The 27,681-nt window shown below is 52.6% G+C and overlaps 1 protein-coding gene across 1 annotated transcript; it reads right to left on the bottom strand.

Moving 5' to 3' along the window:
• Positions 1 to 1,874: 1,874 nt before the first annotated feature.
• Positions 1,875 to 25,821, bottom strand: MEAK7 (MTOR associated protein, eak-7 homolog). The gene is given in 9 exon segments (XM_059877382.1): positions 1,875 to 5,121; positions 5,606 to 5,785; positions 7,266 to 7,384; positions 10,184 to 10,328; positions 10,330 to 10,613; positions 14,168 to 14,312; positions 14,665 to 14,895; positions 16,378 to 16,553; positions 25,784 to 25,821. Coding segments are annotated over 8 exon segments (1,371 nt in total). The 5' UTR covers positions 16,531 to 16,553; positions 25,784 to 25,821; the 3' UTR covers positions 1,875 to 5,007.
• Positions 25,822 to 27,681: the final 1,860 nt, after the last annotated feature.

The raw sequence follows: 27,681 nt of genomic DNA on the forward strand, positions 1-27,681 counted from the left end.
GCAATCAGCACAGTGTGCACTTTAAACTGGACAGTCTTGTATGTCAGTTATATCTCAGGAAAGCTGGAGGGAAAAAAGAGAAGTCACACAGCCAAGACATAATAGAAAGATGCTTTACAGTGCTGGGGGAAAATGTCAAAATATCTTTAAAAAAAAAGCAAAAACAATCCTTTGAAAATTAAGGCAAAATATTTTTTTCAGACAAAAAAAAAAAAAAAAGATCCTAATAGCTGCAGGCCTGCAGAGAATTCATGGATAATCAGAAGCAGTGACCAGCAGTGGTTCTCAATGTACGGTTCCCCACACCAGCCATGGCAGCATCACTTGGGAATTTATTAGCGATGTCAACTCTCAGATCCCTACCCAGAACTACTAAACTCTGGGGGTGAATTATATTCCCTCTTTTTATTATAAAAGTGTTTAAATGTAAATGAAAGTTTTTTCAAAAGAAAGAAGACTAGGAGTATGAACCCTAGATTTCACTCTGATTAACCCTATGGACAGAGGAGTCCATGGGGTCACAGAGTCGACACACACACACACACACCCCTTAATTAGTTGTGTGATCCTGGCCAAGTCACTTCATTACAGTACCTTAACTCTTGGTGACTTAGAAATTATAACTGATAAAATGATAACAATAAAATTGATTGTGTTTGTGTCTAACTGTATGCCTAGAATTCTATCAAGTGGTACAAAGGAACGAGGGACAGTTCTCCAGGCAGCAGGGTTGGGGTGTGGGGGCAGGAGGAAAGGCAGTATGGTTTCTGGAGATATATAATATTTCCTATTATAGAGAAGATATATCCCCGACGGCTCGGCGGGTGAAGGATCCGCCTGCAGTGCAGGAGACTCGAATTTCATCCCTGGGTCGGGAAGATCCCCTGGAGAAGGAAAGGGCAACCCACTCCAGTATTCTTGCCTGGGAGAATTCCACGGACAGAGGAGCCTTGCAGGCTACAGTCCAATTAGTCACACGAGAGTTGGGCTCAACTGAGCGACTAAGCGCACACACAGAGAAGACAACTGTCACTTCATTCCATCGTGAAGAAGTAACGCATTAAGATCTTGGTATATATTTATACACCTTCCAGACATTTTACTATCTACATAAACATGTCTTTTTAAGAAAAAATAATATTTTGACTATTCTGTTAAAAAAAAAAGGTAGAGGGGACTGTAGATGATTCTGACGTGGGCTCAAGGTCGAGAACCACTGGATAAAAGAATGCAGCAAGGTAACTGGGTACAAAACTAGGTTGAGAGCCTCCCAGTGTTCAGTCATCGGTTTGCGGGGGTGGGGGCGAGCCCACTCACAGCCAGCGATGACAAATGTACACAGCAAACCTGGGTGTTCCTGTTCTTCGGGAGGAAGCAGCAGCATCAGCCGGTGTCGGTTCTGCCTACGTGCATCAGCCTTTAGTGCCATTGTGAAAATACCATCATGATGGTAGCATTCTGGCTGCGTCTCCTGGCATGTGGACCTTACTGCCCCAACCAGGGTCACACCTATGTTCCTTCAGGGGAACCATGGAGTTTTAACCACTGGACGGCCAGGAAAGTCCCCTATCAAATATTTCAGATGTAGTCAAAGTGCTACCAAAGATCAGACAGAATCAAGCATTTGAAAGGGAAAAAAAAAGGTAGTAACAGAAATAGCTTTTACATCTTTTTATCATAAAACTGAATCACTTTGCTGTATGTCTAAAACTAACAACACTCTAAATCAATTATAGTTCAATATAAAGTAAAAAAAAATGTTAAAGAGAATAAAAAATTTTAAAAAAGGAAATACATTTTGGATGGAGCAAAGATTTAGGAGGAGGACTAGAAAGCACAACAGTAGTAGAAGAAAACGGTTTTTGAGCAGCAGGTACACATAAACTAAATTTTAATAGTTGGTGAAAACACGGCCATGGGCACTCCAGGTCTCAAAAGTATAAACTGAGCTTGAAAGAGGTGTGTTGTTTGTTAATATCTAGATAAAAAAGCATGTACCTTTTGATACAGTAACGTGTCTTTGAAAGGTGCATCCTCCAGACAGAACCACAGAAAGACGAGCATAAACTATGTTCCCTCCAGTGGCGAACAGTTACAGACAGACCATTCCCAAGCCGGGGGTGGTTGAGCGCCACAAAGAATGGGGCATCCATCTCACGGGACGTCACACAGGTGGGGAGAACAAAGGGGGAGATACAGAGGCATTTCTACCCCAAAAAAGGTGAGGGACAGACCAGGGTGTGTAACACTTTACCTCTAGGGAAGAAAAGGCTAGAGGGGCACAGGGGTTAGACTTAGCATTCAGGTCACACTCTTTTGCATTTTGACCTCTTTTGCCATGTATGCATGAGCTAATCTTTTAATCAAAAAGTACAGTGGGTCCATCAACAGATGAATGGATAAAGAAGATGTGATGTGTGTGTGTCATGGAATACACTCAGCCCTTAAAAACCCATGAGGTTCTGCCATTTGCAGCAACACGGACGGACCTGGAGGGCAGTGTGAAGTCAGACAAAGATGGATACGGTCTGGAATCGCTTATACGTGAAATCTAAGAAACAAACTACCGAATCAAACAAAAAAGCCGCAGGCTCACAAATACAGAGAACAAACTAGGGGTTACCAGTGGAGAGGGGCAATACAGGGGGTGGGGAAAAATATGGGGTTACAAAATCACGTGTGAGACTTTTTGAAAAGTGTAAAGCACTAGAGAATTTAAGCCCTGGAGGAGGAAACGGCAACCCGCTCCAGTGTTCTTGCCTGGAGGATCCCTGGGACGGCGGAGCCTGGTGAGCTGCCGTCTATGGGGTCCCACAGAGTCGGACAAGACTGAGCGACTTCACTTTCACTTTTCACTTTCGTGCATTGGAGGAGGAAACGGCAACCCGCTCCAGTGTTCTTGCCTGGAGGATCCCTGGGACGGCGGAGCCTGGCGGGCTACCGTCTATGGGATCGCACCGAGTCGGAAACGCCTGAAGCGACTTAGCAGCAGCAGAGAATTTAAAGCATCCTTCCTTCAATAGAAAGAAAAAATTTTCCGAAAAATAACTGGTGGGGAAAAAGTTAACAACAGCCATGCTTTGAAAAGTTGTTTAAAAAGTTGTTTAAAAGCCATGTGTTAAAAACGTAACACAGAGCACTTTTCAGCCCTTCCTTCCAGCACCCTCAGGGACCCTGATCTGTCTCCTGATACGGGAGGGAGACTGCCTCCCTTAGAACCGGAGCTTTTATCCCCTTTTATCAAAGAACAAATTCCTCATGTGTTAAAACTAGCACTGCGGGTTTCCCAGGCCCAGGAGGGGCGTGGTTCCTCCGGTCACCGGTCAGTGCGCTCAGGCCCTCAGCTCACGTGGTCCCACGGCTGCCCCACGCCCACGTGCCCTCCACAAGGGCACATCGCCCGGGTTACCAAGCGCCTGGGCCGGGCACCTGCTCCTGTCCTATAGCTGAGCTGTCCTGGGAAACCATCAGGCCCCTGGGCATGAACTGCACTCTTGTGAGAAGAGGCACAAAGCAGGAAAATACAGGCCCGGACACCTCCAGCCTCTCTGACAGCCACAGACAGTAAATGGTATTGAATGGACCTTTTAATATTAGCGAGGTATTATTCCACTGCATTTTTATAAAAGATCTGTAACAGACTGAAGACTCGGGGCCTAATTCTTCAGATTATGGTGAGGATATCTGAGGATCCTAACATCCTGTGTCTGCTTCCCATCAGTCAGGAAGCCACAGAATGCACCTGAGAAGCTGTTAAAACTGGCCGTTTTATAAGGAAAGTCAATCAGGACGGAGCATGCGTGTCACTGTCGTGAGCGTGCGTTTCCTTGTGAAGGCCTGTTTGCAAGGCCTTCTGCTTGGGGCTCAGCAGCAGATCTCATGAGCCTCCTGTAGAAAACGCAAAGCCCACAAGTGCACACAGCTCACTTCGCTGTGGCTTATAATCGGGGCTGACTCGAGAATAAGGCAGCATTTATTGTCAGATCTGCAGGACAGCATGGAGCAGGGGAAGACAGAGGCAGGTGTCTTAGGGCCGAGCCTGCAACACCCCTGAGCTCGAGTCTCAGTGGGTCAGGTTCTATGAGCCACCCCCGAGGGACGGGGCTGGACTGGACGGGGCCCAGCCCACCCACATCTCCGCTAGCATGGCAAGGTCATTATTTACGGCAAGTCCACAAGGCCGAGGTACACACCATCCCCTGGGGGGCAGCATGGGGTGATGCTGGAAGGCCAGGAGCCAGGCTGGTCCTGTCGAGTTGCTTGCCCCCAGCTCCTGCGACAGGCCACACGTGTATCAGCATGACTCTCGGCCCTGAGTGTGCCCACATTTACATCAGAAGCAGGACCGCCACTCTGCTGCTCTGCTCACCTCCTGGTTTCCCATGCGCTCCGAGCACAGGCCCACCTAAAACAGCTGAGAAAGGCCGACATCCAACCTTACTGAAGACCCAGGTCACTGTCACCTTCAAAATCTCCTGCTATTTCCCCCATTAGTACTGCTAACACTTTTTTTTTTTTTAGAAATATAGAAATTCCGTATCAGAGGAAGCTACTCCCCAAAGCACAGGAATTCCCAGCTGAGCACCTCTGCCCTTGACAAGAAGAAACGGAGCCTCAAGGCTCTTAACTGGGGGGCCTGAGCAGAGGCCCAGTGACCCCCAGCGAGTGGAAACTTCCCCCTTCACCACTGCAAGAACTCCAGTCCCCAAAGATGGCAGTTCCAGCCAGTCTCAACATCTCAGCGTCCTCTTTGGATTTCATCCCTAGGGACGAGCCAAGTCTAAGGATCAGGTTGCTAGCTGTATGCTCAGGATTCCAGGGGGAGACACCCCCACCGACGGACATATGGCAACAGAGGAACTATACTCTGTGCGGACTGGGCACCGCCGGGACCGCCGGGACGTGACCCGCACACTCTGGACCAAAGTCAGGCCTCCACGGGACACGGGAGGGTCGGCAGGCTGCGTTCCGGCTCCAGGGTGGCCCGCGCCAGCCGTCATCACGTCATCACGGCTCATCGGGGACCTCCCGGAGCCCTTCGCTGTGGCGGCCCCGCCCACTGGCTTCCAGCAGGGCCCGAGCCTCAGGGTCGATGTCCAGAATGCTCCTGGTTTTCCTGACCTTGGGAAGAAGGAAGGAGGGGTGTGTTCAGTGACCAGAACCAGCCGGTGACGTCCCACCGCTGGCACGTTTCTCAGAGCAGATGTGGGGCCCTATTGATGCCACAAGGGAAATGCAGGAGGCAGGGGCTATGGCCCCGCCCCCACTGTGTCCCCCCAACCCTGGGAGGCCATCGCTGGGAGGTGACGCGGTGCAAGGAGGCCAACAACTCATTGTTAAACCTTGGACTCGGAAGGGACCCCAGACCCTCCTCAGCTTGCAAAGGAGCCCCCATCCATCTGGGACCCCACCTCCCTGGGGTGGTTCTTTTAGAAGACCCCCCACGGATCCCAGACAGGACTCTCCGCCCAGCTGTGCACCCACAGGCATTCCTCTGGCCAGCGATGGCTGCTGGAAACAAGTCTGGGAAAAACCATCTCCAGGTGGGGTGTGAAAGGTGTGCAAGGGATCAAACCGAGAGAGGGGAGAAGCGCCCCAGACTCACCGACTCTGCCTTTGGGGCCTCTCCCACCGCCCACACCTCCATCTTCTGGAACTGGAAGTCCTCCTGGGCCGACAGCTGAGGGCTGCCGTACGTGGTGCACGTGGGCTTGGCCTTGCTGTGTCCTTTCCCGAAATCGACGTCGATCCACAGCCCAAAGTAACCGTGCTGTCCTCCCATGCCCTGCGGGGGGAGGCGCATCAGACCCCGAGGCCCACCCCAGCCCTCAGGCCACAAGGGCATGCGGAAGCGAATGCAACTTTCTTCTTTTTTTTTTAAACTGTGAAATAATAGGTATTGGTACAACTGAAGGATCCCACTGCAGGTGCCTAGAACACTCATCCAGGTGTCCTGAGTCCCACCCAGCAGCTCTTTCTCACAGGGCTGCACTGGCAGGAAACACAAGTCAGGACCTCCCTGGTCGTCCAGAGGCTAAGGCTCTGCACTCTCAGTGCGGGGCTGAGGCTGGGTTCCATCCCTGGTCAGGGAGCTAGATCCCACACCCCACAGCTCAGTTCGCCCCCACAACTGAAGACCCAGCGCGGCCAAACAAATAAAATATCTTGAAAGGAAATGCAAGGGGCAACAGAGGACAAAAGAATGCAGACGACCAGACCCAGAGGCTGCAGTCCATAACACGAGGGGAGAGCTCCACCCAGCGCTCGCGGCTGGGAAACCCGTGGCCAGGCCCCAGGCCCCCAGGCCCCTGTGCTGGAGCAGGCATGCAGGGGCAAAGGAGGACGCTATCTGGCTCTAGGCGAGAGACTGGTGGGAACAGAACCGCTGTTCAACCTCTCCGGTCCCCTTCTCTGGGTGCCACCTCCACCCCCGCCTCTACCCCGGGGCCCTCGGGCACGGAGTTAGCACTGAGCAAGGGACCAGGGCAGTCTCCAGCCGCACTCAGGGGCCGCCTCTCCCCACCAGCCGACTACTGACCCCCTGAGGCCAAGACCCTCGCCCCTGTCGACACTAAAGTGCCCTTTCAGAAGGCGTCTTGGGCCATCGGGGGGCCCGAGGGAGCCCCAGAGAGAACCGGGGAGGAGCTCGGGGCCCGTTCCACACCGATGAGGTGGACCCACCTTCCCCGCCCCTCAGCGCTGCAAAGTCAGGACTGGAAATTTCCCAAGAGATGCTTTTCACTAAGCAGCGGGGAAGAAAAGGAGGCTGGGGCTGCCGGGAGACACCTCTTGCACCCAAGATAAGCATCTGTGCGGGTGCCCATCCCAGCTCCTCGCCCAGCCCTGTCCCCACGTCCCCCACCATCACCTGTGGGCTTCAGCCCTGCCCACTTCTTCCTGCGGCTGAGTCCAGCCTGATGGGTCCAGAGAGCCTAGCCCCGCCCCCGGCATGAGTTCCAGGGCGGCGTCTCCAGCCACAAATGCCACAGACCAACCACCTGATGACCAGGAAACTGGCGGAACCCGTCGTTCGCACACAAAGTGCAGAAACACCCCAACAGAGGCCCTGTTTTTTTCCAAGGGAGAAGGTCGGTCCTGGCTGTCGCTCCCGGCGTCACCACCCCGAGATCCGGGCAGGATGGACTGGACACCACACGCTGCCCGATGAGTAGGCGCGTGCCCCGGGGCACGTCGGGGCCGGGGCTGTCGCCCAGGGGTGGACGGCACCGCGGGGGCCGCGCCCCGCCCCCCGCCCCCATCCTCACCAGGCCGTTGGGGATGGTCTGCTGCCCTTGATTCAGGTACATGTAGTGGTCGTTGTAGCCCGTGCAGGTGTACACGGCCATGCGGGGGGAGACGGAGAACAGGAAGCACCTGTCGTCCCCTGAAAGTGAGCAGAGCACAAAGAAGCCGGATCACCCACCGCAGCCGGGCACGGGGAAGAGCAGGAAACGCAAACAGGCCCGCTCAGAGGGCCGAGCTGGAGGACCTTATCGGGGTCCTCGGTGTGCAGGGGTTGGGGAGGTCCCACATGTAGGGGCAGAGCCCTCAGACCAGCAGGCGGATCCCAGACCCACAGCTGCCCGGGGCCCATAGGATGAGCTGCGGCTGGGAGGCGAGGGTGACCTCCAGAAAGGAATGTGGTGTCTGCCTGCTGGTGACACCGCCCTGCCTCCGAGTCAGAAAGAGCAGCCTTGTCTCCACGTGGCCACAAAGGGCAGGCGGTCACTGCGGGCCCCGACTAGGCGCCCACACAGCCTCAAGCGTGCCATTCAGAGAACAGAGGATGCCTGCAGATGCAGCTGGCTGGGGAGGGGGGCGCACCCAGGGAGAGGTGACCCTCCACTTTCACCTGGGCACAGGCGTGGAACATGCTGCACTCAGCGAGGTGCAATCAGAGCTCCAGAAACGTGGAGCTCTCCACCTCAGACTCCTTTCCCACCCCCATGCACTCACTGCGGGGTGGTGACGGAGGGCACACACCCCCACCCCGGGGAGCTCCCAGCTAGGTGGGAACCAGGGATGTGCCCCACAGCCGTGGGATCTTCGCCAGAAGCACTGCCCCACCCCGGTGACAGTGTGAGGGCACCTCACAAAGGACCCAGCTCAGGCACTGGGGAAGGAAGCTCCAGGAAGCAAGCAGGGAGCCCGAATGCGGAGGGCGGACACGAGGCAGGCATTGAGCCCCAGGAGGCCTTAGGAGGACGGCCCTGGGTGGCAGGCGGGCCTGCACAGGCAGAGTCAGGACCCGCGATGCTCAAGCCTCCCCTCCAGATGGACCCCAGGGGCCTCCACAGGGACTCAGCTCCTCTGAAACCAGGAAGGACGGCCTGAGATGGAGACGGCCAGGGTGAGGGCCCCTCCGTGGAGGAGGGACCCCCGCAATGGCAGGCATGAGGGAACAGCGGGACCCCCCAGCTGTAGAGCAAGGTTTGTGGGCGCTGGAGTAGGGGAGGAAGTGAGGTGAGCCTGGGGAGGCCATCGGGACCGGGAGACACAGGGCTGCCCTCCAGGCTAAAGACTCAGGCTTGAGTCCATGTGCCCCAGAAGGATGGGTCTCGCCTCAAGTAACGGCCTGGTCCCACCCGCAGCCCCGGGACCATCACTTCCCCTGCTGGTCCCAAGGCTGCCTTTCAGCCAGTGTTCACTGGCTCCTGGTGCTAAGTAAGGTGCCGGGGCCACAGAGCAAGGACCCCATGCTAGTCCATTCTGGGATCCACACCCAGAGGGAAGGGCCACCTGGGGAAGACGACCCTCCACTCCAGGGTGCAGGGCAAGCGCCGAGGAGTCACAGGACCTGCAAAGGCGGCAGTCCCACAGGGGCCTCCTCGCCCGACTCCCGCCACCACACCACCCCCATCACCCTACGGTTTACAGGCTGCCCTCCCCATGGTTCTGGGAACCCCAGCAGAAAGGGTAAACCACCCCGCCCAGGATGGAGCCGGACTCCGCCCAGCGCTGCAGGCCTTTGGCTGCCCCTCGGCCAGCAGAAGCGGAAACAGAGTGACGATGTGGGTGTCTCTTCAAGGCACAAATACTCGAGGTGACTGGGGGACCAACAGACGAGAAAGGCCCAGGTCGTGAAAGGCATTTGCGAGGCTGGGCTGCCCCCTGCTGGAATCCTGGCCTCACGCTTCACGACAGAAAGAGCTCACGTCTGAAAACCTGGTAACTGCTTTTTCCCACAGTTCTTCAAGCAGACGAATGAATGCTGCTCTCGTAAATGAAAGCTGGAGACACAGCAGAGCTGACCTTTGGGTTAATACGAGAGGAGCTGGAAGACGTGCAAGTTTCGTCTAGATAGTAATGACTCTCGGGGCTGTTCTTCCACGTCCTAGAGCAGAGCTTCCAATCACAGAGACCCAGCTATTCACCCCCAGGGACCCCTCCCCCTGATGCTGTGACAAGGTGGGCAAGCAGCTCTCTGTCCTAAACCGTGTGTACAGACAGCGGAGCCAGAGTTGGGCTCCTGCGGTCCTCCTGCAAGTCTGGGGCATGGGTGGGTGTCGGCAGAGGGTGCTGATATGGCCGGCTCCCCAGTAAAAAAAAAAAAAGGAAAACCCTAACACACCCCTGCTGGACAGCACTGCACCATTTAATGATGCTGAGCTGCTGTTTCCTCACTTGAAATCCAGGGGTGAGGACACCTGTCTGGCTTACCTGACCCAGCTGCTGCTGCTGGTGCTGCTAAGTCGCTTCAGTCAGTCGTGTCCGACTCTGTGCGACCCCACAGACGGTAGCCCACCAGGCTCCCCCGTCCCTGGGATTCTCCAGGCAAGAACACTGGAGTGGGTTGCCATTTCCTTCTCCAATGCATGAAAGTGAGAAGTGAAAGTGAAGTCGCTCAGTCGTGTCGGACTCTAGCAACCCCATGGACTGCAGCCCACCAGGTTCCTCCATCCATGGGATTTTCCAGGCAAGAGTACTGGAGTGGGGTGCCATTGCCTTCTCCGACCTGACACAGCAGCCAGAGTCTATACAGAAATCCGTTAAGTTAAACCTCCATAAACACCGTGCTTCCCCATCCTCCCAAACACGTCTAGAAAAAAACGCTTGGGAGAGGAGACGGAAGAAACAGCGCACGCGCTCTGGCAGGCTCAGAGTTTCCACGTGGCGGCCGACGGACCAGAACTTGCCAGGAGCGCTGCGCTACCAACGTGGGGCTCAGGCAGCCCAGTCTCACCTTGAAACTGAGGCTTGACTTCCCAGGAGCAGGAGGCGAAGCCTCCGAACACGTGGCCGTCGCTGTCCTCGAGCAGCACCAGGCAGGGCCCCCCGTGTGCGATGCGCCCGCAGAGCTGCGCAAAGCTGTTCCCGTGGAGCTCGGTCGGCGAAGAGTAGGCGCCAGCTGAGCCGCCGCTCCTGGGGCAGGTGCGAGTTGACGTAGATGACGGACAGGACGTCCAGGACGCTGGCGAACTCCCGCTGCGGGTCCACCTGGCGCTCGGGGACCAGGGTGGCCAGCTTGAGGGACGAGCGCAGGAGGAGGAAGCCCTGGTGGATGACCAGGCTCAGAAACGTGGCCACGTGGTGAGCCCGGAACACCCAGTCCTCGAGCACGGCCTGGTCACAGTCGCGGTCCAACCACTGAGGTCCCAGAAGCTTCCCGCCACCTAGTGGAGGAGAAAACAGCGCTGGGGGGTGGGGGGGCGGCCATGACATCGCCTCCCGTCTGCTTTCCTGAACCTGCTCTGTCCAACAGGGGAGCCACGCCTGCGGTTCGTCCGCATCGAGATGCGTGGCGAGTGTAAAATGCACGCCCGTTTCAAAGACTTGGTGTGAAACAAAAAAAAGTGTAAAATAACTCGTTGTTTGGTTGTTTTTTTTTTTAACATTGCCAAGGTTAAGGTATATTTTGGAAATTTTCTTAAAATCAATCTCACTTGTTTCTTTTTGCTATTTTCACGTGGTTACTAGAATATTTAAAATTTCACATGTGGTTTGCTTTGCAGTTCACATCCTACCCCTGTTGGACGGTGCTCATCTAAACAACTCAACATCAATGCTCTTATCTTTTCTCTGCATTCCCAGCTGCATTTCAGAGGCCCAGAAGACAGTTACACCCTCCCCCTGGGGCCCTGAAACTCCCCACACCCGTTCCTGAGAGGGCTGGCTACACCAAAGCCACTAGTTTAACAAAGCCATTTGGGAAGGATTCAGACGTCCACTGTCCTCCAGCTATGTCAGGGTGGTGGTGGGGTAGTCGCTAAGCCATGCCTGACTCTTTGCGACCCCTTGGACTGTAGCCCACCAGGCTCCTCTGTCCATGGGATTTCCCAGGCAAGAATACTGGAGTGGGTTGCCATTCCCTTCTCCAGGGAATCTTCCTGACCCAGGAATCGAACCCTGGTCACCTTCATTGGCAGGCAGATTCTTTACTGACTGAGCCACCAGGGAAGCCTTACATCAGGGTAGTGGTTAGTAACTTCCTGGGCACCCCTCAATTTATCTGGGGAGAACAGGTTTCATTAACTACAAATTATGCTTCATTGTTCTAACCAACACCTATGCTTCTGATTTCTGTCTCTTACCTACTAAGAATAGAGGTGACATGGCAGTGGCACCAGAAGACAAACTATTGGGAATTCATCCATATATGATGGCCTCATATATTCACAGTACATTGTGTTATTATTCTTTCCAAGTTCCAAATATCTCGTTTAATTTTTCACACTGTGTTTAGAAATCCAGCTTTATAATAAATCAGTAACACTTTTATAAAATAAGTCAACTTTGTTTTATACGTCAACAAAGCTACAAGATTCACCTCAAGATATTTTAAAATTCCAAGTAGATTGAAATATATACTGTTTCTCCGCCAACAATCGCAGAACACATTCTTCTCCAGCAGGTCTGGAATATTCTTCAGAACAGACCATATGTTAGGTCATAAAGCATGCCTTGATAAACTGAGAAGAACTGAAGTCATGTAATGTATGTTCTTCAATCACACATAATAAAATTACAACTCAGAAGGCAATTTGGGAAATTCACAAATATATAGAAATCAAAGAGTATACCTCTAAACAACCAATAGGCCAGAGAATAAATCATGAAGGAAGTCAGAAAACACTGAGCTGGATGAAAACAAGAACACAACATAGAAAACTGATGAGATTCAGCTAAAGCAGAGCTTAGAGGGAGACGCACGGCCATAAATGCCTATATGAAAAAGAAGAGAGACCTCAAACCAATAACCTAACCTCCTACCTTGAGAAACTGGACGAAGAAAACCAAACTAGACATCAGAATCAAGATGCCAGAGTAACAAGACATAGAACTCACCTCTTCCCACAAAGACATCAAGAACACATCTACAAGACTTCCCTGGTGGTCCAGTGGTTAGGAATCCGCCTGCCAATGCAGTAGACATGGGTTTGATCCCTAGTCTGGGAAGATCCTACATGACCCAAAGCAACCAAGCCCATGTACCACAAGCACTGAGCCCATGTGCTCTAGGGCCCGCGTGACACGGCTACTGAGCTCGCGTGCCACAACTACTGAAGTCCGTGTGCCTGGAGCCCACACTCTGCAACAAGAGACGCCGCACAATGAGAAGCCCACGCGCCACAACGAGAGAGCGGCCCCACTCACAATCAGAGAAAGCCTGCACGCTGCAATGAGACCCAGTGCAGCCAAATCAAGTAAGTGAGAAAAGAATACATCTACAGGCCGTCGTCCAAAAAATCTACAAAATATAAAAGCCTGCACGCTGCAATGAGACCCAGTGCAGCCAAATCAAGTAAGTGAGAAAAGAATATATCTACAGGCCGTCGTCCAAAAAATCTACAAAATATAAATGCTGGAGAGGGTGTGGAGAAAAGGGAACCCTCCTACTCTGTTGGTGAGAACGTAAACTGGTACAGCCACTGTAGAGAACAGTATGGAGGTTCCTCAGAAAACTAAAAACAGAGCTACCACATAATCCAGTAATCCCACGCCTGGGCACACACCCAGACAAAACTATAATTCAAAAAGATCCATGCACCCCAAGGCTCATAGCAGCACAACAGCCAAGACACGGAGACAACCTGAGTGCCCACTGGCAGAGGAGTGGATAAAGAAGATGTGGTGCATACATACGACAGAATATTGCTCAGCAATAAAAAAGAACAAAGTAAGGCCATTTGCAGTAACATGGATGGACCCAGAGATGATCATACTGAGTGAAGGAAGTCAGAAAGAGAAAGACAAAGAATGATATTACTTATAGGTGGAATCTGAAAAACGACACAGGCCAATACATCTGTGAAACAAAAACAGACGCACACACACAGCAAACAGATGTGTGGCTGCCGATGGGGAGGACGGATTGGGGGGTTGGGGCTGCGCGTGTATGCTGCATGCACGCTTGGTCGTGTTCGACTCTTTGCAACCCCATGGACTGTAGCCCACCAGGCTCCTCTGTCCATGGGATTTCCCAGGCAAGAGTACTGGAGCAGGTTGCCATTTCCAATTCCAGGGGATCTTCCTGACCCAGGGATCAAGCCGCGTCTCTTGTGTCTCCTGCATTGGCAGGTGGACTCTTCATTACTGCGCCATCTGGGAAGCCCGAGGTCAGGATTAGCAGATGCAAACTATCATATACAGCACGGAATAAACAACAATGTCCCACTGTAGAGCGCGGGGAACTATATTCAATATCCTGTTACAAATTATAATGGAAAAGAATATATTTAATCTAAATGAGTCACTTTGCTGTACAGCAGAAATCAACACAACATAACACAATCCACGATACTTCAATTAAAAAAAAAAAGGAAAAACAAAACTAAATCTAAAGGAATCTAAAAGAAGCAGAAGAAAGGAAATAAAAGACTTGAAGATAAATGAAATAGAGGTTAGACAACAGAGAAAGTCCACAAAACCAAAAGCTGCCTCTTTGAACATAGCAAGAAGTGAACACACCTTTAGCTAGACTGACCCAGAAAAAAAAGAGAAGGCTCAGATGACTAACATCAGAAATGGAGGTGGAGACGTCACTACGGACCTGGCAGAAATTAGGATTATGAGGAAATACTATAAACAACTGTATGCCAAGGGAGAGAGAATCGCAACGGTCCTTCGAGTTTGGAAGACGCACACTTGCTGACTTTAAACTTGAATACAAGATGGCGTGGAACCACGCTCCGACGCCAAGGTCTAGGGACTAGGGCGGGGCACTTGCCTTGAAGCCTCATCTCGGAGCACAGCTGGGCAGCCAGCACCTGCACCCTGGATGGGGAGCCTGGGGGTGGCTTCTGACTCCAGCCTCGCAGCTGCCGTCTGTAGCTTAGCACGTGCACCACAGAGCCAACCAAGTCCTCTGTAAACTTGGAAGATCACAATTTCACCGTTAATCGCACCACGCTTGTACCTCGGACCTACATCAGATCAACGTGGAGAAGGGCGTCTTGTCTCACTGAGGCCAACGTGGCGGACCCCAGGGTGGGAAGAACCACGTGACTTGGTAGTTATTCAGTTTTCCAATGATGCCCTCGGCTGGTCTAGTTGGCCGACGCCTCTTTGTCCGGGAGTTCTGACCTCAACCGGTTACGTGGTCCAGGGCCCCCCAGGGGGGACTTCTGCACAAGGCCTCCGCCAGCTGCTGCATCATCCTGAGCCCCCCACCAAAGGACACCAGCACTGCCTGGGGTGGCTGCGAAGTGCCTGGTGGCCCCTCACCTTGTGGACATCTCTCGCTTTCACGGGACCTCCTGAGGCAGAAATCATGTTCAGGATCACGAGACTCTTCTCCTCGGCAGTTCCTTTCAACAGGTGGGACATGGACGCTGTGAACTGCTCCTGGGAGACGCGCTCGCTGGGCCCCTTGGCCTTCCCGCTGCCGTCCACCCTCCGCATGCCCTCGAACAGTCTGGTGACCATCTCTGGGGGAAGAGCGTCCCCCACATGGCCCTGTGGGGACAAGCGGGTGAAGAGCCCAGACAGAGTGCAAGTCAGATGCAATAGGATGACGGGAAAACAGCTAAGGGACCAAGACTGACTGCTGCCACCAGCAGAGAACCTTCCCAGACCCCTGGTGCACCATCTCTGCCCACTAAGCATGTCCTACCACCCCAGGACCCACATACCTAACGTGTCCCGGCCCGTGGCTCATCTTAGCCATCTAACTCTTCCGTCATCTGTTCCCATCCTGCCCTCCAGACTTCCCAGTCTCCCCAGACTGGCCATGTCCTTCCTGCCTCCGGCCATTGGCTGCTTTTCACTCTGCTAACATCTTCTCCATTCTAGTTCCAGCAGCTGTCATTTGCATATCTGAATTCATTTCCACATGGAACATACGGCCTGTGTAGTGCTACATTGGTCTCCTCTAGATTAGGGACTTCCATATATATTAACTATCTCTCCAAGTTCTTTGTGCTCAATATGCATTGGAAAGTGGGGGAGGGATAAACTGGGAGATTGGGACTGACATATAAACTCTACTATATATAAAATAGGGTTTCCCTGGTGGCTCAGACGGTAAAGAATCCACCTGCAATGCAGGAGACCTGTGTTCTATCCCTGGGTTGGGAAGATCCCCTGGAGAGGGGAAGGGCTACCCACTCCAGTATTCTTGCCTGGAGAATTCCATGGACAGAGGAGCCTGGTGGGCTACAGTCCATGGGGTCGCAATGAGTCGGACACGACTGAGCGACTAACACACACACACACACACATATAAAATAGGTAACTAACAAGTAGCTGCTGTATAGCACAGGGAATTCTACCCAGTCCTCTGTAATGACTTATATGGGAAAAGAATCTAAAAGGGAGTGGGTGCACATATTTGTATAACTGACTCACTCTGTTGTTCACCTCAAACTCACACAAGATTGTAAAGTCACCAGATGGCCCAAAGATGTCTGTGATGTTGCCGCACCCTGAGCACCCGAACACATGCGGTTAAGAGCCCCATGGAGCGGAGCAAAAAGATGGGGAAGTGGGCAGTCACTCCTCGTCAGGTGCACCCTGACCCTGAAACTTCATTATTTTGTTGGGGAAACAACAAAATTCCTAGGACGTCAAACACTTAACAAATCCGGAAGGCCAAGGTGGACTTGAGACTTGGCAGTTATCAGACCCACAAATACAGCTTGGGCAGCCCCTCACCCACTGCAAGGAGAAATCAGGGGATGGTGGTGCAAGAGACGGGAAGCAGTCAGCAACCTCTGGTCAACCTCAAGTGGGAAAAGTCCCTGCACAGTGTGAGATGAAGGCAGAGTGGAGCAGCTGCCACACCGACCACGGAGCCCACAAGGCTGAAAGAAGGTCCGATCTGTTTCTTCTCGGAAAACACATCTCTCCGTGTTCCCACACCTGCCTTCAGGAGCTGAGGGTCAGCAGCAGCCTGACTCCTGCTCAAATTAAACATGAACTCCCAGCTGTTACCCTTGCCTTCAGTGCCTGCAGAGAGAAGGATCTGGGCGAGGCACTGGAGCCAAGCTTCTCCGACGACAGAGCATCGAACAGCCTGTTGACCTCGGCCTGCTCCGCGGGGAGAAACCGTGAGGAGCACTCCTGTCCTGGGCAACTCTTGTTGTTCCCCATCTGTCCCTGCGGCCGGTGGGACTCTGCAGGAGAGAAGTTCACACCCGTTAGAGACAGAAATCAAATATGTATAGGTGGCTCAGTCGGTAAAGAATCCGCCTGCAGTGCAGGAGACCCAGGTTTGATCTCTGAGTCAGGAAGGTCCCCTGGAAAAGGAAATGGCAACCCACTCCAGTATCCTTGCCTGGCGAATCCTACGGACAGAAGGAGCCTGGTGGGCTACAGTCCATGGGGTCGCAAGAGACGGACACGACTTAGCGACTAAACCACATATATATTTTAACTATTTTGCTGTTTTATCTTATTTTATTGCCGCATGCCATGTGGGATCTTAGTTCCCTCACCAGGGATTGAACCCCTGCCCCCTGCGTTGAAAGTGTGGCATCTTAACCACTGGACCACCAGGGAAGCCCCACATATGTCCATCATAGAAAATAAATGTCAATAATTATATGGTCAAAGTAAGCAACATTGATTTACTTGCAAAACGCAGCAAAAATGCAGACCTATGTAGCGTTTCAATGTGGTAGAAATTATTATTATTTTTTTAGTTGCTCAGTCATGTCCGACTCTTTGTGACCCCATGGACTGTAGCTCACCAGGCTCCTCTGTCCATGGGGATTCTTCAGGCAAGAATACCAGAGTGGGATGCCACTTCCTTCTCTAGGGGACAAATTAGTTGACACAAATAAAATGCGAAAACTCAATCAGATTCCTCTGCCTTCTCAAAGCCTGCTCATAACCTCCAACCGTCTGGATTTCTTTGTTCCAAAATAGTTTCTAAGCTAATGTAACTAAAAGGTAGAAAAATCAGGATTTTAATCTAAATATTCATTTTTTTAAAAACCTGAGTTGAAAAAATAATCCATAAGGGTGGATGATTACACATATTTAAATAAAATCAACACCTTGCAAATATCACCTACAGAGCAGAAGTGCCGTGGGACACGTTCTTCCGTTGCGATCCTGGCTTCTCCTGGTGGCTGGGCAGCCTTAGGCAAGTGACCGAAACTCTCTGCGCCCCAGGTTCCTCGTTCGTAAAGTGGGAATAGTCACAGCCCAACCTCAGACGGATGGGATCATGGTACACGCTGACCAAAACTGTGAGAACCCAGCCCACGCCTCATCTCTGGGAGGGATACTAAAAGAGGCTGGCAGCCAAAGGCAGGTGGCCCAGGGGCTGCATTTGGGTCCCAGACCTCATCACAGAAAGGGGTCCAGTGCAATCCGATGCACGATTCAGACAGAAAAGCACATCCGAGATGAAACAACCACGTAGGAGGCAGAGGGCCACAACCTCCTAACTCCTGTCTTTAGACTTCATCTGGGACCCACCAGGTCAAACTGCTGGGGAGAGGGGCACCCCCACAAAGCAACAGCCCATAGGTTCCCCCCAGGTCACGTGGAGGGGGCAGGCTGTCCACAATCCAGGTGGAGCGTGGATCACAGACCTCAAGAGGAAGTAGGGTGCGTGGGGCCTTTCTTCTTACTGAAGTGAGATTCACATAACAACATAAAATGACCCATTTCAAAGTGAGTGACTCAGTGGCATTTGGTACATGCACAGTGTGGTGAGACCACCACCTCCCTCTAGACCCAGAACATTTCCATGACCCGAAAAGAAACTCCACAGCCATTAGGGGCCACACCCCATTCCGGGCTCCCCAGGCCCTGGCAACCACTAATACACTGTCCCTGTGGAGCTGCCTGCTCTGGACACCTCGTGTGAATGAAATCATCCAACACGTGGTCTTTGGGGCTTGGCTTTCTTCACTCAGTATAACATTTTAAGGGTTCATCCATATTGTAGCATGAATAGGACTCATTCCTTCTGACGGGTGAGTAATACTCCAGTTATGAAGATACTGTGTTTGGCTTATCCGTCCAGCTGTTGATGGACATTTGAGCTATTTTCTATCTTGAGGGTGCTGTGAACATATGTGTACATGTACTTGTTTGAGTCCCTATTTTCAAACTGGAAGCGGGGTGGATATACCTAGGAATGGAATTGTGGGGTCGTATAACCTAATGTTTATTTTTTGAAGAACTACCAAACTGTTTTCCGTTTTATATTCCCAGCAGCAAAGCGTGAGGGTTCCCATTTCTCCACATGCTCTCCAACATTCTTCCCTATTTTCAATCCCACCATTGTGGGGCAGGGGAGCGTATCTGCCCTTCAGAGGAGGTTTCCAGCACAGGGCTCCTAGGAGGGGCTCCAACACACTTGGCTGCTGGAAACGGGGGCTTACACGATGCAGTTTGGGGCTGTCAATCACAGGCCATTTGATCTACATGCTTCCACTTCTCAGCTTTCTCAGCAGCTTAAGAGCTGAAAAGGAAAGCCTCCGGCCCCCGGCTCAGGTTCCAGTCTGCAAGAGGCTTCCTTATCTCTGAGATACAGGGGGCGGCACCAGCTGGTGCCTGGTCTCCCTCGGAGGGCACAGCCCAAGCGGCCTTGCCAAGGCAGACCCGTCCTCTTTGTCAACTCTTCTAAGAGCCCAAGAAACCACCTGATCGCATAGGACGTGCTGAGGAGATGAGCCATCTGCACTGTTCTGACCAGGAAGGGGGCTGTGGGTTATTTTGGGACCCAGCACAGTGACCTGATCTGCCTGTGGTTTTGCTTCTGCTTGTTGCCACCCCCGCTTTGCTTACATTACTGGTAAATCCACAACAGCTTTAGTCAAAAATATTTTCAGATTCATATCCTCCGCAAGCAGGGCAATTCAAGATTTCTCTCAAGATCTCTGTTAATTTATCACATCACCGAAAACTTATCCCTCAACCTTCCCTGCATCCCTATCTTGTTATCCTGCTGAAATCCTGAAAATGCAAGTGTATAAAAATACACTCTAAGAATTCCAGTTTGTTCTCAGGGTCTTCATACCAAAGGTCATCACACCTTTTTACTTCCTCTAGAAAACCTGAAGGTTTGTGACAAGAGAAGGCCCATGACTCACATGTTAGGACAGTGACTGCCTCCTGAACAGGTGTTTTTAAGATGTGAGCACAGCTCCACCTCAGAGCTGGACCCTCCAGGCTAGCTGACAGCTGTGCCCACCCCGGTGGGCTCCCAAGGCCGACCTGTCAGATGCGTGTGGTCCACTAGGAACATCAGATGCCAGTCCCCGTGAGCAGTTCCCTTGGGCCCCCCGTCTGGCTCGGAGGGCCCTCCTGCCCACCTCTGCACACCTCACCATCTACTCAGCCTCGGGTTCCAAGACTACCCAGCGTTCCTGACTTTCAGAGAACTGACTGCTGCCCTGAGGGACACAGACCCCTCCTTGCTCACTCTGTTTGGACCCCACCTCCACCTCCCACCCACCCCCAGGGTCATGCCTGACTCATCCACCCGTAGAATCTGAAAATCATAAAGGAGACTCTGCCCCAAGGCCACCTGGCGGCTGGCACCCGAGCCAGCCTGGCACATGTGGACACGCGGACACGCTGGTCCAAGGCCTGTCGTTCCTCGCCTACCCCTCAGGTGGACAGCCCATTCCCCACCACCTCATGAGATCCTGGGTGCAAACTCCAGGAGGCTGGCCTGGCCCGGGTCCCCCACATTCGGCCCCTAGGAGACACACCCTGAGGCCCCAGGCACTCAGGGGCCCCTTAGATCAGTGCCCTCAGTTCACCACCGGTGACCGGCCCCTCCCCACCTCTGCACCCCACAGCCCATGGCGCCTGGGTCCCCAGGGAGAGCTGACGGGACGGGGGATCCAGCTGACACCACCTCCAGCCCTTTCAACGATGATGCCTCTAAATGCCGCACCTCAGATTCCCCACATCCTGGGAGAGCGGCCTCCTGTCTCTGGACCAAGGAATCGCTCTCTCGGGGGCTACCAGCCTCTTTAAGGGGGACGGCTGGGGCTAAAAGCCCACTGCCCCGTAAACACCTCTCCTCGGACGTCCCCAGGTATTCCACGGCTGAGGACCCAGTGCAGCTGGGGGCTGTCCCCCCAGGTCACGGGGCCCGCTGCCTCCAGGACGCTGGCTTTCCTGACACCGGCACGGGCATCTAAGTCCTTCCACAGATGACAGTGTCGCCTGGGCTAGGCCCCATCAGAGGGCAAGCAGACAGAAGCCTCAGACAGGGCCTGCAGGAGTGTCCCGTGGAGCAAACGCTGTGGAGATCAGTGGGGAGGGGGTGAGCAGAACACAGGGGGGCGGCGAGGACGTGTCCTGAAGGACACATTCCGGCTGGGTTTCCAGCACCCGGAGGGGCTCACCCAGGAAGCAGACCCAGTGCACAAAGGCGCAGGGCAAACCCAGGGGTGTCCAGGCGAGGTCTGGTGTGGGGAGGGCGCCTGAGGCGGCTGCAGAGCAAGGCAGGCGCTCCTCTGCCTCTACCCAGCCCCTCCTCTGATCCACCATAAACAGGCTCATCCGCTGCTGTCTGGAGACAGAAGCCTGGCCTCCAGGGGGTCTGAACACCCGTGGGAAAGGACGGAGGCTGGGCGAGGCGCCTGCAGGGAGGACCGGGGCAGGGGGTGGGGGGGGAGGCGGGGAACGCAAGGAGACATGCAGCCCATGGCATAGGAGCTCAGGGCCGCGCCTGGAGGACATGCCAGGAAAGGCCCAGAAGCGGGGCAGCCAGCAACACTGGATTTCCTTCCAGGAGGAGGGAGAACGGGGTGTGGCAGCCTGCAGCCGGAGCCACAGGTCTGGCTGGAGCCACAGGCCTGGAGTCAAGAAGAGCTGGGACAAGGGCAGCCTCTCGGGCCATGCTCCCTCAGCCCACCAGTCTGGGTGTCCACAGGGCACCGGTGAGAGGACGCATCTCAAGACAGCTCTAGGAGGCTTCCCTGGTGGCTCGGTGGTGAGGAATCTGCCTGCCAATGCAGGAGACACGAGTTTGATCCCTGATCTGGGAAGACCCCACATGCCGTGGAGCAACTAAGCCTGTGCACCTCAACTACTGAGCCCAAGCTCTAGAGCCAGGGAGCTGCAACCTGCTGAAGCCGGCGTGCTCTAGAGCCCATGCTCCACAACGAAAGAAGCCACTGATATGAGAAACCCGAGCACCAGAACTAGAGAATAGCTCCCGCTCGCCACAACTAGAGAAAAACCCACCCAGCAACTAAGACCCAGCACAGCTAAAAATAAATAAATAAAAGTAATAATAATAATAAAAACCGGCTGAATGGTTGAATAAGTGAATGCAATTTAAAAAGAAAAGACAGCTCTAAGGAGGCCCCGCCTCCTGCTAAAAAGGCCCCCGAAAGGCAGGATGAAGTAACGGCAGTGGTACAGCGTTCCCAAGTTCATCCTGCCTGGACGCCATCACCTGAATCAGGCCTGAAGCCTCTTCAATTAACTTTGGGAAGGAACTGAAACCTTCGATGTGTCCTTACTTCTCCCCAAATGCACATTTCTGAACTTTCAGTCCCTGAAATGGTTTTCTCACAGGACAGTCCTGGGTGCACCTTGATCCGTGCAACAGACTTTTTTTTCCTGGCAGTCAGTCAGTTCAGTCGCTCAGTCGTGTCCGCCTCTTTGCGACCCCATGAATCGCAGCACACCAGGCCTCCCCGTCCATCACCAACTCCCGGAGTTCACTCAGACTCACGTCCATCGAGTCAGTGATGCCATTCAGCCATCTCATCCTCTGTCGTCCCCTTCTCCTGCCCCCAATCCTTCCCAGCATCAGGGTCTTTTCCAATGAGTCAACTCTTCGCATGAGGTGGCCAAAGTACTGGAGTTTCAGCTTCAGCATCATTCCTTCCAAAGAAATCCCAGGGCTGATCTCCTTCAGAATGGACTGGTTGGATCTCCTTGCAGTCCAAGAGACTCTCAAGAGTCTTCTCCAACACCACAGTTCAAAAGCACCAATTCTTCGGCGCTCAGCTTTCTTCACAGTTCAACTCTCACATCCGTACATGACCACAGGAAAAACCATAGCCATGACTAGACGGACCTTTGTTGGCAAAGTAATGTCTCTGCTTTTGAATATGCTATATAGGTTGGTCATAACTTTCCTTCCAAGGAGTAAGCGTCTTTTAATTTCATGGCTGCAGTCACCATCTGCAGTGATTTTGGAGCCCAGAAAAATAAAGTCTGACACTGTTTCCACTGTTTCCCCATCTATTTCCCATGAAGTGATGGGACTGGATGCCATGATCTTTGTTTTCTGAATGTTGAGCTTTAAGCCAACTTTTTCCCTCTCCACTTTCACTTTCATCAAGAGGCTTTTTAGTTCCTCTTCACTTTCTGTCATAAGCGTGGTGTCATCTGCATATCTGAGGTTATTGATATTTCTCCTGGCAATCTTGATGCCAGCTTGTGTTTCTTCCAGTCCAGCGTTTTTCATGATGTACTCTGCATATAAGTTAAATAAGCGGGGTGACAATATACAGCCTTGACGTACTCCTTTTTCTATTTGGAACCAGTCTGTTGTTCCATGTCCAGTTCTAACTGTTGCTTCTTGACCTGCATACAGATTTCTCAAGAGGCAGGTAGGTGGTCTGGTATTCCCATCTCTTTCAGAATTTTCCACAGTTTATTGTGATCCACACAGTCAAAGGCTTTGGCATAGTCAATAAAGCAGAAATAGATGTTTTTCTGGAACTCTCTTGCTTTTTCTATGATCCAGCGGATATTGGCAATTTGATCACTGGCTGTCCATAAAACCACCCAGCGCTGGCCTGAGTCTCCTGCAGGTTTACATATATCATGTTCTCTGTCAAGGGGACACACCCAGATGTTCCTTGAAGGTTGCTAACCCCAGTGGTTCTCAACTGGGGGTGGTTTGCCAGGGGACAGCTGGCAATGATGTCTGCTTGTCAAGGCCAGGGAGGTTGTGGTTCTAGCCACGGCTGCCACCTAGTGGTTAGAAACCAGCGGTCCTACTAAATACCCTACAATGCACAGGACAGTCCCCACAACAAAGAGTACCCCGCCCCCAATGTCAGGAGGGCTGGGGATGAGAAACTGGTGGAGCTGAGGGGCAGAGCAGGTCGGCACTGGAGTGCACTGACCTCCACAGCGCTTGCCTCTCTGGACAGGGGATGCAAAGATTTATAGATCTGAGTTCAAGTTCTGACATTGGTTGGTGTGACTGTGGGCAAGTTACTAAGCCATTTCCAGCCCTCATAAAACAGGGAAAGTGCCTCCAGTCCTGTAATGAGGGGAAGGGGAGAAGATTAAATGAGGTAACATAGGGCATTTAACTCAGTGTTCTGGAGGCCAGAGGAGACACATGAGCTCAAAGCAACAAGATCTGAGACCTTGAACTCAGATCTATGCATCTGCCTTGCAACAAGAGGAACGGCCCAGCTTGGAAGAAACAAACCCTGCTGGGGAGGGAGCCAGGAGCTGTTTTTCCTGCAGAATGGACCATAGTAAACTGGCTGGCATCCAAGGATGGCTCAGACTCTTTTCAGGGCCTTTCCGAAGGTTCCCATCCTCAGGAGACACCCTGGACTCCCCACCTCCTCCAAGGGAGCATGGTCCTGGAAGCAGTCACCTGGCCCTCAGTATGCCTTTTCTGGGAAGACTCCAACCACCTCATCTGCATCAAGCTTTGTTTACATCCCAGAACCAGCAGCCCTTCTGGGAGGGGTCAGCTTGAGCCTGGGCCAGCCGCCCGCTGCGCAGAGTCCCTGCTGGCTAGAAGGTGACCTGTCCCGCTCCTGAGCCATGCTAGCCTCCCTCCCTCCAGGGAGCCCCGGTAACTGATCTGCAGGGGGGCACTTTCTCCTCCTCTCCTCTTTGCCCTGAATTTAGCCATCAGCTCCACTCTCCTGGGACAAAGCGAGTAGGTTGTGTCCAACCCAGCATACACTCCAGCACACAACCCCCCGCCTCGCCTCTTCCCGAAGATGCTCCACAGTTCTTCCCGAATCTACACAGCTTTCTCACTCTCCCTCCTGACAGCTGGCCTCCATCCTAGGGACCTTCCGGCAAGTATCGGCCTGGAACCCTCTGACCTCAACGACGTGAAAAGTAGGAGAGGATTTCATGCATTGGAGAAGGAAATGCCAACCCACTCCAGTGTTCTTGCCTGGAGAATCCCAGGGATGGGGGAGCTTGGTGGGCTGCTGTCTCTGGAGTCGCACAGAGTTGGACATGACTGAAGCGACTTAGCAGTAGTAGCAGCAGCAACATCTTTGGGGAGCAACTGATACTATGGTCCAGTGACACAGTTGATAAGGAATGTACAATTTCAGTATCTAAAGTCAGCACAGAATAATGAAGGCAGCGTAATTAAGCCAGCTGAAAGAGGAACCAATACACCCTAGCAGATACTCAAAAGATGGGCAATGATTTAATGGGATTTCTGTGTTATATACCATCCTACAAAACTACTCTGAGATGTCACAAATATAGTGAAGTGCTCATTATATAAAAGGATGGAAAGCCAGGGAATATTTTTCACTTAGACAACACAATGTAAGTTACAACAAAATCAAGATCGTTTATCCTGGAAAATGTTCCCAGGGTTTTCTGCTGCAGCTAAATGGAACTACAGCTAGGCCTGCTGAGGCCTGGATGCTCCCACCACACCAAAGCCATAGCCTCTTTCCAAAGGGACCAAACACATCATTGCCCACAGACAAAGAGCAGGCCTATATTCTGATCAGGAGAGCAGCTCTGCTGCAAGACTGTTCACTTGCAGGAAACTAGTATCCTTTGCTCCTGGATTACACCTTGGGTATAAAATCTGGGGTGAACTCTTGGATGGATGTAAATCCTTTTCTTCTCTAAAGAAAAGCCAGGGACTTCCCTGGTGGCACAGTGGTTAAAGAATCTGCCTGCCAATGGAGGGAACACAGGTTCAGTCCCAGGTTCAGAAGATTCTACAGGCTGTGGAGCAACTAGGTCCGTGCGCCACAGCTACCGAAGCCCATGCGCCCAGGACGTGTGCTCCACAATGAAGAGTAGCCCCTACTCAACGTAACTAGAGAAGCCCCTGCACAGTAACGAACACCCAACACCACCAAAATAAATACATAAATAAAATAAAAATACAAAAAAAAAAAAAAAAGAAAAGTAGGAGAGGAGTAATTCTGTGCTCCAACTGACCTAGCGGGGAGATCCTCCCTCGCAGCTGTCCCCCTATCACTCCCCACTCCACCCCAAGGCAGAAGCACCGGCTGCCAGGAAGGGTCAGGGCCCAGGTCCCCCCCGGCACTAACTGGTCCCGGGACGAAGGTCATCATCCCCATCACTTCGCTGGTCAGGCTGCTCCCTCTGGGCCCCCAGGCCGGTGACCTTCCCCTACCCCCAGCCTCAAGTCCACCGCTCCGCTCACCGAGGTCCTGGCCCTCCTCCTCAGAGTCCACCGAATCTGCCTTTCCGGTTGCAGTCCAGATTTTCCTCTGGAGCGGCCCAACCCCGTTGCCAGGCGACGGCGCTGACAGACAGCTCTCTGTCCCAGTCGCAGGAGTGAAAGTCTAGGGGGCGGAGCGTAATAAAAATCCAGCCAATGGATATGCACAGGAGTGGTGAGGGCGGGGCCATAGGCGGGGCCAGATGCAGGAAGAAAGGAGGTGGGACTCTCGAGGTGCCGCGCCGGGGGAGGAGCTGGGAAGCGAGCTGGAAGCGGACTCAGGAAGAGTGGCTGAGGGCTGAGGGGAGGAGCCAGGAGGGAGCACGTGGGGATGGCGGGGTTTTCTGGGTTGAAGCGAAGAAACCCGCGGCTGTGGGAGCAGCGGGGGTGTGGCTGGGATGAGGGCAGAGCTGGGAGAGACGAGAGCGGGCCCCAGGGAGACCCAATGAGAGGCAGGTCACCCAGCAATGGGACCCTCCACCCACTCTGGCACCCCTCCGCTCCCCTCAACTAACCTGGGCACAGCCTCCCATCCCTGAGCCTGGGCTCCCGCTTCTCCGTCCCCTCCACTTCTGCTCCCCCACAGCCCGGACCCTACCCCTTCCTGGGAACCCTCACTTCGGCCTGCGTTCTCTACCAGTCCTTTCCAGGAGCATTTTCATGTGCTTCAGTTCAGTTCAGTCGCTCAGTCGTGTCCGCCTCTTTGCAACCCCATGAATCGCAGCACGCCAGGCCTCCTCGTCCATCACCAACTCCCGGGGTTCACTCAGACTCACGTCCATCGAGTCAGTGATGTCATCCAGCCATCCCATCCTCTGTCGTCCCCTTCTCCTCCTGCCCCCAATCCTTCCCAGCATCAGAGTCTTTTCCAATGAGTTAACTCTTCACATGAGGTGGCCAAAGTACTGGAGTTTCAGCTTTAGCATCATTCCTTCCAAAGAAATCCCAGGGCTGATCTCCTTCAGAATGGACTGGTTGGATCTCCTTGCAGTCCAAGGGATTCTCAAGAGTCTTCTCCAACACCACAGTTCAAAAGCATCAATTCTTCGGTGACCAGCTTTCTTCACAGTTCAACTCTCACATCCATACATGACCACTGGAAAAACCATAGCCTTGACTAGATGGACCTTTGTTGGCAAAGTAATGTCTCTGCTTTTCAATATACTATCTAGGTTGGTCATAACTTTCCTTCCAAGGAGTAAGTGTCTCTTAATTTCATGGCTGCAATCACCATCTGCAGTGATTTTGGAGCCCAAAAAAATAAAGTCTGACACTGTTTCCACTGTCTCCCCATGTATTTCCCATGAAGTGATGGGACCAGATGCAATGATCTTAGTTTTCTGAATGTTGAGCTTTTGGCCAACTTTTTCACTCTCCTCTTTCACTTTCATCAGGAGGCTTTTTAGTTCCTCTTCATTTTCTGCTATAAGAGTGGTGTCATCTGCATATCTGAGGTTATTCATATTTCTCCCAGCAATCTTGATTCCAGCTTGTGCTTCTTCCAGCCCAGCGTTTCTCATGATGTACTCTGCATAGAAGTTAAATAAGCGGGGTGACAATATACAGCCTTGACATACTCCTTTTCCTATTTGGAACCGTTGTTCCAAATCCATGTTGTTGTCTGGTTGTTCCATGTCCAGTTCTAATTGTTGTTTCCTGACCTGCATATAGGTTTCTTAAGAGGCAGGTCAGGTGGTCTGGTATTCCCATCTCTTGAAGAATTTTCCACAGTTTATTGTGATCCACATAGTCAAAGGCTTTGGCGTAGTCAATAAAGCAGAAATAGATGTTTTTCTGGAACTCTCTTGCTCTTTCGATGATCCAGAGGATGTTGGCAATTTGATCTCTGGTTCCTCTGTGCTTAAGTCTGTCCAGTCCTG

This window comes from Bos taurus, chromosome 18 (assembly GCF_002263795.3).
Source record: "Bos taurus isolate L1 Dominette 01449 registration number 42190680 breed Hereford chromosome 18, ARS-UCD2.0, whole genome shotgun sequence".
NCBI classification, from domain to species: Eukaryota; Metazoa; Chordata; class Mammalia; order Artiodactyla; family Bovidae; genus Bos; species Bos taurus.